Here is a 10,687-nt window from a genome sequence, read left to right as displayed (position 1 = left end):
GTACATAAAATCAGTTTGCAGAAATCTGTTGCATTTCTATACACCAATAAAGAAGGAGTAGAAAAAGAAATCAGGGAATCGATCCCATTTGCAATTGTACCAAAAATAATAAGATACCTAAACATAAACCTAACCAAAGTGGTAAAATATCTGTATTCTGAAAATTATGTAACACGTATGAAATAAATTGAAAAGAACACAAAGAAATTGAAAAGCATTCCATGCTCATGGGTTGGAAGAACAAACATTGTTAAAATGTCTATACTACCCAAAGCAATCTATACATTTAATGCAATCCCTATCAAAATACCACTAGCATTTTTCAGAGAGCTAGAACAATCCTAAAATTTGTATGGAACCACAAAAGGCCACGAACGAATAGCCAAAAAAAAAAAAAAAAGAAAAAAAAATCCTGAAAAAGAAAAAAGTGGAGGCATCAAAATTCTCATTTCAAGCTATATTACCAAGCTCTGGTCATCAAGACAGTATGGTACTGGCACAAAAACAGATACATAGATCAATGGAACAGAATGGAGAACCCAGATATGGATCTGCAACTATATAATCAACTAAACTTTGACAAAGCAGGAAAGAATATCCAACGGAAAAAAGACAGTCTCTTAAGCAAATGGTGTTGGGAAAACTGGGCCAATTTCATACATCATACACAAAAATAAATTCAAAATGGATGAAAGATCTAAATGTGAGAAAGGAAAACATCAAAATCCTAGAGGAGAACACAGCCAGCTCAGCTGCACTAACTTGCTGAACATGTTGCCGAAGGCAAGGAAAACAAATGCAAAAATGAACTGTTGGAACTTCATCAAAATAAAAAGCTTCTGCATAGTGAAGGAAACAACCAATAAAACTAAAAGGCAATCGATGAAATGGGAGAAAATATTTGCAAATGACATATCTGATAAAGGGTTAGTATCCAAATCTCTAAGAATTTATCAAACTCAACACCCAAAAAACAAACAATCCATTTAAGAAATTGGCAGAAGACATGAAGAGACACTTTTCCAAAGATTTCCAGATGGGTAACAGACACATGAAGAGATGCTCCACATCACTCATCATCAGGGAAATACAAATCAAAACCACGATGAGATAGCAATCTCAATCTCACACCTGTCAGAATGGCTAAAATTAACAACACAAAGACAACAGGTGTGGCAAGGATGTGGAGAAAGGGGAAACCTTCTTTCACTGTTGGTGGGAATGCAAACTGGTGCAACCCTTCAGGAAAACAGCATGGACTTTCCTCAAAAAACTAAAAATAGAACTACCCTATGACCCAGCAATTGCACTATTAGTTATTTACCAAAAAAGACACTAAAATACAGATTCAAAGGGGTATATGCAGGCCACTGTTTATAGCTGCGTCATCAACAATAGCCAAACTATGGAGAGAGTCCAAATGTCCATCAACTGATGAATGGATAAAGAAAATGTGGTATATACGCACAACGGGATATTACTCAGCCATCAAAAGGAATGAAATCTTGCTATTTGCAATGATGTGGATGAAAGTAGAATGCATTATGCTAAGTGAAATAAATCAGAGAAAGACAAACACTACATGATTTCACTCATATGTGGAATTTAAAAAACAAAACAGATGAACAAAGGGGAAGGAGTGGGGAGAGTAGAGAGGGAAACAAACCACAACATAGAGAACAAAGAGGGTTGATGGAGGGAGGTAGGTGGAAAGTGTTCTAATTGGTGATTAGTATTGAGAGGCACTTGTGATGAGTACTGGATGTTATATGTATGTAAAGAATCGCTGAATTCTAGTCCTGAAACCAATTATGCACTGTATGTTATCTAACTAAAATTTAAATTAAGAAATAAGTAAATAAAATTTAAAAAATCTATTTCTGTTTTCATGCTATGAGTAATTAATATTTTTCTAAATGAATTAATAAATATTTAAACCTGTTTTCTACCAACTATGGGAAACATTGATAGGTATAACCCACAGACAAAATTATCCTTCGGATCCTTTGTAAGACTGGATAGATATTCTGCGAACACAATGAGAAACACTAACACAGCTCCTGGGGCAGGACTAAGGGAGACAGTGTCACAAAGAGCACCGCAGTAGGAGAGGGGTCTAGGCAAAGTCCCCCGTCGCTGGGCCTGCCTCTCAGGTTTCCAGACACTAAGGCAGTGCTGGGGAAAAGAGGTCGTGTGTACGGGGAGTCCCCATCTTCCACAGTTTTACTTCTCCCAGTCACAGTCTGTGTCATGTCCTCCGGTCTGGATCCTCATGACATAGATCCAGTTCTCACTCCCATTGGATGCCATTTCTAGATAAGCCAATCAGCCACAAAGCGATTCTGAGTTATAAAGTCTCCTCACCCGCTCCTCTACCAAACTGGGACTCATTCTTCCAGTCGCTGAGGATGGGGTTCATAGAACCCCAAACGCTCCTCCTGCTGCTGTCGGGGGCCTTGGCCGTGACTGAGACCTGGGCGGGTCAGTGCAGGGTCGGGAGGAAAGGGACTCTGCGGGGTAGGAGCCAGGGGACCGCCTGGCGGGGACGCGGGACCGTCGGGAAAACTGCCTGTCCGCTGCCCCGCCCCAGACCCCCACCCGCCCCCTGCCCCGGCCTTTCCTCCTGCGGAACCTCCGGGGGAGGCGACTGTCCTCCGCCCCGACCCCAGACCCCCACCCGCCTCCGAGCCCGCCCTGGCCTGCCCTCCCCCGACCCTCCCAGACTCCGCCCTGCTCTCCCCAACTCGGGTCCCCCTCGCCCTGCCCTCCCGTCCCCCTCCCCCTGGGACCCGGGCCCCGCGCGGGGAGGAGGGTCGGGCGGGGTCTCAGCCCCTCCGCGCCCGCAGGCTCCCACTCCCTGAGGTATTTCGACACCATTGTGTCCCGGCCCGGCCTCGGGGAGCCCCGCTTCATCGCCGTGGGCTACGTGGACGACACGCAGTTCGAGCGGTTCGACAGCGACGCCCCGAATCCAAGGGCTGAGCCGCGGGCGCCATGGGTGGAGCAGGAGGGGCCGGAGTATTGGGACCGAACACCCGGATTTACTTGGACACCGCACAAGTTTCCCGAGTGAACCTGAACACGATGCTCCGCTACTACAACCAGAGCGATTCCGGTGAGCGACGCGGGCCTGAGTCCAGGTCAGGACCCCCATCCGAAAGGACGCGCCAGGGTCGCCCCGAGTCTCCGGGTGTGAGGGCAACCTCGAGGCCGCAGAATTTCCCCTCCCCCGCTCCCTCCCCCCACCGCCATTCCACTTCGTTTCCCGACCCAGGAAAAACCCGCGGGCACTTTTGAGCAGTTTCTGTTACAGTTTGTACTTAATGGCGTGTCTATCCACGTGGTCTCTGTCTCCGCAGCGGACCGCGGGGGCGGGGCTGGCAGTGGGGGCGGGGCTGACAGTGGGGGCAGGGCTGACAGTGGGGCGAAGCTGACCGCGGAGGCGGTGCTGACCGCGGGGGTGGGTCCAGGATCACACAACATCCAGAGAATGTACGGCTGTGACAGGGGGCCAGGGGCCAGACGGCCGCCTCCTCCGCGGGTACAGTCAGGAGTCCTACGACGGCGCGGATTACATCTCCCTGAACGAGGACCTGCGCTCCTGGACCGCGGCGGACACCACAGCGCAGATCACACGCCGCAAGTGGGAGGCGGCTGGTATGACTGAGGACTTCAGGAACTACCTGGAGGTCACGTGCTTGGAGTGGCTCCGCAGGCACCTGGAAAACGGGAAGGAGACACTGCAGCGCACAGGTACTTGGGCGGCGGGGCCTCCTCGATCTCCCCTCCACTGGGCATAGCTTCCCACGAGAAAGGGAAAATGGACTCAGTGTCAGAACAGCGCCCCTCCCCGGGTGGGAAGAGGGAGATCCGCCTCGAAGTTCATATTCCTACTAGAGACAGACTCACCTTGAGGGTGCTTTTCTCTATAAAGGACAGACAGGAATCCAGTCTCTCCCTGGGATGGCTGTTGAGATCATCCCTGAAATAACCCATCAGCAGTTCCCTTTGGCCCTGGCAGCCACCTTGTGAACCCTGACCTTCCCTTTCAAGGCCTTGTTCTCCATCTGAGAACATGTTTGGAGATCAGAGTCTGGGTTTTCTGAGTCATTCACCCTCCACCACAGTCAGGACCACCGTGTGTTCCCCCTTTGGACCAGCAGCTTCCTACCCGGGCTTCTCTCCCTGATTCCAGAACTTAACAAGAATCAGGAGATCCCAAAGGCTAGACTGCTGTCTGGGTTTTGTGCTTCTTCCATCCAGACCAGTTGTCCTGTCCACCTCAGGATGGTCACGTGGATGCAGTTTCAGTGGCCCATAAATCTAAACCACAGTGTGGATTCTCTGTTTCTTCTTCCTCAGAATCTCCCAACACACGCGTGACCCGCCACCCCATCTCTGACCGTGAGGTGACCCTGAGGTGCTGGGCCCTGGGCTTCTACCCTGCGGAGATCACCCTGACCTGGCAACGTGATGGGGAGGACCACACCCAGGACACAGAGCTTGTGGAGACCAGGCCTGCAGGAGATGGGACCTTCCAGAAGTGGGCGGCTGTGGTGGTGTCTTCTGGAGAGGAGCAGAGATACACGTGCCATGTGCAGCACGAGGGGCTGCCTGAGCCCATCACCCTGAGATGGGGTAAGAAGGGTTTGTGGTAGAGCCCCGTGTCAGAGAAAGCAGGGCCCTTCTGGAGAATTTCACAAAGTCAAGACTGAAGCCAGAGGTCTGGGCCCCTCACCTTTCTTCCCTTTCCAGAGCCATCCTCTCAGCCCTCCATCCCCATCCTGGGCATCATTGCTGGTGTGGCTATCCTTGTGGTCACTGTGGTGGTTGGAGCTGTGATCTGGAGGAAGAAGTTCTCAGGTAGGAATAGAGTGGGGGGATCTGAGTTCACTTGTCCTGCTGGGGGGTTTCCTAGGTAGCACTTCCTGGGAAGTACCATCCACACACATGTACCTGCCCACTCTGGAGCCATTAGTAACATTCACTCTGTAACAAAGCACTTGTGAAAATCAAGGACAGATTTTCACTTGGTAATTCTGGTGACGGGGACCTGATTCCCAGCAGTGACAGGACACAGAGGAAGGTCCCTGCTAAGGACAGACCTCCAGAAAGTCAGGTGGGTCAGATCCTGCCTTTCTTCATGTTTCCTGATCCTGTCCTGGGTCTTCAGTCAAAATTCTGGAAACTTCATTTTGGACCAGGACTAGGAAGTTGCTCTAGGATCTCATGGCCCATCTGTCCCAGGTTTGTAACATGATATTTTCTTCCCACAGGAGGAAAAGGACCAAGCTACTCTCCCGCTGCATGTAAGTATAGAGGGGGTGATCCCTGGCACCCTGGGATAGTGTAGACAGGACCCCATGGGGAGCTCACTGCCCCCACCCCCTATAGCTGCTCCTTTAGTATCAACTCCTGTGGTTCTGATCACATCCTGTGTGTTCTATCCCCAGGCAATGGCAGTACCCAGGGCTCTGATTCGTCTCTAATGGCTCCTAAAGGTAAGACTCTGGAGGGCCTGAAGAGGGGAGGAGTGGGGGCACTAGGGACACTTTGAACATGTGAGGGGCTGTTGAGAATGTGGCACTTATGTGACTGATCTAAATGTGTTCATGATTAATTTTTTCTCAGTGTGAAACCTGCTCCCTTGTGGGGGTCTGACCAATGCAAGATTTGCCCACACTCCCACTTGGTAACATCAAGAGCCCCTGACTTCTCTTTCTGCAAGTGGTGTCAGAATGTTCCCATTATGGTAATGTTCCCATTAGCATATTGTGAAAATGTTGGGAGACTGGCCCACCCTGCCCACCATGACCCCTCCCCATACTGATTCCTGTTTCTTTTCTGATCTGCTTTCTTGTTCCAGCAGAGGTAGGGCTGGACTGTTTCCATCCCTGTCTTTATTTCATGTTGGTCAGAGTATTGTTGCCTTACTTCCCTATTGAAAATGAAAATCTTTTATTAAGAAAAGATCTATAAAGTTGAGGCAGAAAAGAAATGAAAGCACAGAGAACCCTCCAGAATCTGTGTGTTTGCTGTTCTGTGTCTGTTGCAAGTGGGGACAGGAGAGGGCTGGAGGAGCCGAGTGTGGATGGGGCCTGTGTCCAGTCCGTGCTCAGTGCACCAATGGCATCACGTGCTCACTCCTCAGCTGGGTCATGTCTCTGCTCCTTGTCCTTGTCCCTTCTGTGGAACCTTGTGTCACTAGGACCTGTGATCACACGGACTCAGACATTACCTGTCACAAGGACCTTGTGCAGCAAGTGCTTCCTGTGACTGGGTCATCCCAGGCTCCATCCTGGGTTGAGCCTTCAGCCCCATCTTTTGGGTGTTTTTTATTTTTTTCTGTGGAGCATCAGGCCTGTTTTTGCTCCTGTGTCTGAGTTCCTGTCTCATTTTTCCTGGATGAACTGGCAGTTACAGCAGCAGGAGTCCTTTGGGCTGTTGTTTCCACAGGCCTAGGTGGGCCCTGCACACAGGAGTCTCTGTGGTTTGGAGACATGAATTTTCAGATTCATCCATCTCCTCCCTCTTAGTTGTCTTCTGGATTATTCTTTACATCCTGAGGTAGACAGAGAGGAATCTGGGAGTTTCTCATCCTTTTTCAACTTCAGTTAGTTTCTACCTTCTTTGCCTCTCTGCCCCCTCTTCCTGCCCTTAGTTCTAGTGATGTTGGTGCTGGTTCCCATCCACATTCATGGATTTATAAAGCAGGGTCTAATGTAGATTTCTGTGTGGTTGGAGAAAGGGCCCCATGGAGCCTAAGGCCCATGGAGCCTGATTCTGAAGACAGGACTGTAACTGTGTGCTGTGCTGTGCAGGGGAAATGCTGTGGGGGCGGGGAGGGGGGGGAGCTGAGCAGACAGAGGGAGGGAGGAGCAGCCCTGGGGGAAAGTAAAGGCGGCACTGATGGTGAGGTGGGGGCACTTTGTGCGGGAGCTGCCACGGATGGGCTGTGCCTGAGGCTCATCCAGAAGACAGAGGTCCTCTCCGCTGAGCAATCGTTCTACTGATAGTGTCGTGTGCCACGTGCAGGACCCACTATTTTTTTCATCTAGGGCACCTCAGTGACTCTAAGAAGAGACAAACATGCTGGTGTTGTAGAGAATATGTCCTAGTAGTGATGGGGTAGATTGCACTTGACCCTGAAACAATGTGGGGATTGAAGGCAATGACCCCATTGTGCAGTCAGAAATGCAAGTATAAGTTTTAACTCCCCTAGAACTTAAGTACTACTAATAATAACCTACTGTTGGATAGAAGCCTTGCTGAAAACTTGAGCAGTCGCTTAGCACATATAGTGTATGTTACATATATAGTGTATTGTTGCAATAAATAAAGCTGGAGAAAATATTAAATCATATGTAAGAGAAATCGCATTGACAATCTTATGGTAAAAAATTTTGCATATAGGTGGATATGCATAGTTCAAACCAGTGTAATTCAGAGGTTAGCTGTATATTATATAAACATAGTAAATAAGAGAAGTGTTTAAATTGGAGGTTGGTAGGTGCTTTGAGGAAGGCGACCCAGAGAGTCTCCTGTGCTGTGACGGGGAAGGTGGCTACTTTACTAAAGGGATCAGTGAGAAGGTGAGCTCTGGGAGATGTGAAGGACATGAAGGAATTGGTGGAGCTTTTTTTTGTTTTTGTTTTTGTGTTTTGTTTTTTAGTTTGTTTATTTTGAGAGAGAGAAAGAGAGACAGAACCGCGGAGGGTCAGAGAAAGAGGGAGAGAGAAAGAATCCCAAGCAGGCTTTGTGTGCAGTGTGGGTCTCCATCTCACAAACTGCGAGATCATGACCTGAGCCAAAACCCAGAGTCAGACACTTAACCGACTGAGGCACACAGGGGCCCCATGAAGGAATTGTTGAAGAGCATGTCTCAGGGAGTTCATTCCAAGCAGGGGAACCTTCAGTGCACATGTACTAGAGCAGGAGCGTGTCCTGTGTTTAGGGAAGGGTGAGAGGCCGCTGTGACTGGAGCAGAGAGCATGTGAAATGAGGTCAGATGTCTAGCCTGCAGGATATTATAAGGGTTTTGACTTTTCTTCTTTTGAGTGTGGAGTTACAAGAATGTAGTTTTCTTTAGAAGAATCTGTTTGCTGCTGTGCAGAATCGAGAAGTGAAGGGCAAGGGACCAGTAGGAAAAAGTGTAGGAAACTAGTGCAGTGTTCCAGGAGGGGGATGTCAGCTGTATGTCTAGGGTATGGAAGGAAAGTAATAAGACATGATTTGGTTCTGGGTGTATTTAATGAACTTTGTGGCATTTCCTATTGGATTAATTCTGAGTTGTAAGAAGGAGGAATACAGAGGGCATCCAATATTTCAGATTGCAAGTAGAAATGTGGAATGCCTTCCATGGAAATGAGAATGTTATGGAAGATGGACTTTGGGGGAAGCAGCATCATAGGCATCCACTTTAGGAATGTCAAGTTTGAGATGCATATTAGAAATGCAAGTGAGCTTGTAGCTGGATATAGAGTGCAGGGTAGGAGAAATATCTAGGTTGGATAGATCATCTAGACACACGGTCAATAAAGAAACAAGGGCCCTGAATGATACATTGGATCAGATGGACTTGACAGATGTGTTTAGAACTCTGCATCCCAAAGCAACAGAATATACTTTCTTCTCGAGTGCACATGGAACATTCTCCAAGATAAATCACATATTGGGTCACAAAACAGCTCTTCATAAGTATACAAGAATTGAGATCATACCATGTACACTTTCAGACCACAATCCTATGAAGCTTGAAATCAACCACAGGAAAAAGTCTGGAAAATCTCCAAAAGCATGGAGGTTAAAGAACACCCTACTAAAGAATGCATGGGTCAACCAGGCAATTAGAGAAGAAATTTAAAAATATATGGAAACAAACGAAAATGAAAATACAACAATCCAAACGCTTTGGGATGCAGCAAAGGCAGTCCTGAGAGAAAAATACCTTGCAATCCAGGCCTATCTCAAGAAACAAGAAAAATCCCAAATACAAAATCTAAGAGCACACCTAAAGGAACTAGAAGCAGAACAGCAAAGACACCCAAAACCAGCAGAAGAAGAGAAATAATAAAGATCAGAGCAGAAATAAACAGTATAGACTCTAAAAAACTGTAGAGCAGATCAATGAAACCAAGAGTTGGTTTTTTGAAAAAATAAACAAAATTGACAAACCTCTACCCAGGCTTCTCAGAAAGAAAAGGGAGATGACCCAAATAGATAAAGTCGTGAATGAAAATGGAATGATTACAACCAATCCCTCAGAAATACATGCAATTACCAGGGAATACTATGAAAAATTATATGCCAACAAACTGGACAACCTGGAAGAAATGGACAAATTCCTAAGCACTTCCAAAACTCAAACAGGAAGAAATAGAAAACTTGGACAGACCCATAAGCAGAGAAGAAACTGAATCAGTTATCAAAAATCTCCCAACAAATAAGAGTTCAGGACCAGATGGCTTCCCTGGAGAATTCTACCAACATTTAAAGCAGAGATGATACCTATCCTTCTCAAACTGTTCGAAAAAATAGAAAGGGAAGGAAAACTTCCAGACTCATTCTATGAAGCCAGCATTACTTTGATTCCCAAACCAGAGACCCAGCAAAAAAAAAAAGAGAACTATAGGCCAATATCCCTGATGAATATGGATGTATAAATTCTCAATAAGATACTAGCAAATCGAACTCAACAGCATATAAAAAGAATTATTCACCATGATCAAGTGGGATTCATTCCTGGGCTGCAGGGATGGTTCAACATTTGCAAATCAATCAACGTGATACATCACATTAATAAAAGAAAAGATAAGAACCATATGATCCTGTCAATCGATGCAGAAAAAGCATTTGACAAAATTCATCATCATTTCTTAATAAAAACCCTCGAGAAAGTCGGGATAGAAAGAACATATGTAAACATTATAAAAGTCATTTGTGAAAAGCCCACAGCTAATATCATCCTCAATGGGGAAACACTGAGAGCTTTCCCCCTGAGATCAGGAACACGACAGGGATGTCCACTCTCACCACTGTTGTTTAACATAGTGTTGGAAGTCCTAGCATCAGCCATCAGGCAACAAAAGGAAATCAAAGGCATCAAAATTGCCAAAGATGAAGTCAACCTTTCACTTTCTGCAGATGACATGATACTATACATGGAAAACCCAATAGACTCCACCCAAAGTCTCCTAGAACTGATACATAAATTCAGCAAAGTCTCAAGATACAAAATCAATGTACAGAAATCTAGTTGCATTCTTGTACACTAATAATGAAGCAACAGAAAGACAAATAAAGAAACTGATCCCAGTCACAACTGCACCAAGAAGCATAAAATACCTAGGAATAAATCTAACCAAAGATGTAAAAGATCTGTATGCTGAAAACTATAGAAAGCTTATGAAGGAAATTGAAGAAGGTATAAAGAAATGGAGGGGCGCCTGGGTGGCGCAGTCGGTTGAGCGTCCGACTTCAGCCAGGTCACGATCTCACGATCTCGCGGTCCGTGAGTTCGAGCCCCGCGTCAGGCTCTGGGCTGATGGCTCGGAGCCTGGAGCCTGTTTTCGATTCTGTGTCTCCCTCTCTCTCTGCCCCTCCCCCGTTCATGCTCTGTCTCTCTCTGTCCCAAAAATAAATAAAAAACGTTGAAAAAAAAAATTAAAAAAAAAAAAAAAAAAAAAAA

The 10,687-nt window shown here is 46.6% G+C and overlaps 1 protein-coding gene and 1 long non-coding RNA gene across 2 annotated transcripts in view; one reads left to right on the top strand and one right to left on the bottom strand.

The window, feature by feature from the left end:
- The first annotated feature begins 2,901 nt into the window (after window positions 1-2,901).
- LOC125938464 (DLA class I histocompatibility antigen, A9/A9 alpha chain-like) overlaps window positions 2,902-10,687 on the top strand; it is a 42,042-nt gene continuing 34,256 nt past the window's right edge. Inside the window, exon 1 of the mRNA XM_049653648.1 lies at window positions 2,902-3,115. Coding sequence (XP_049509605.1) covers window positions 2,995-3,115 — 121 coding nt within the window. The 5' untranslated portion in view covers window positions 2,902-2,994. The remainder of the gene's footprint in view (window positions 3,116-10,687) is intronic.
- The window catches only part of LOC125938474 (uncharacterized), a 201,504-nt gene continuing 195,174 nt past the window's right edge, over window positions 4,358-10,687 (bottom strand). Inside the window, exon 3 of the long non-coding RNA XR_007462708.1 lies at window positions 4,358-4,462. This is a non-coding gene — a long non-coding RNA (uncharacterized LOC125938474). The remainder of the gene's footprint in view (window positions 4,463-10,687) is intronic.

Source organism: Panthera uncia (assembly GCF_023721935.1).
Source record: "Panthera uncia isolate 11264 chromosome B2 unlocalized genomic scaffold, Puncia_PCG_1.0 HiC_scaffold_24, whole genome shotgun sequence".
In the NCBI taxonomy this organism is placed as follows: domain Eukaryota; kingdom Metazoa; phylum Chordata; class Mammalia; order Carnivora; family Felidae; genus Panthera; species Panthera uncia.
Note: the sequence above shows the minus strand (reverse complement) of the source record. Positions and strands in the feature narration are given on the sequence as shown.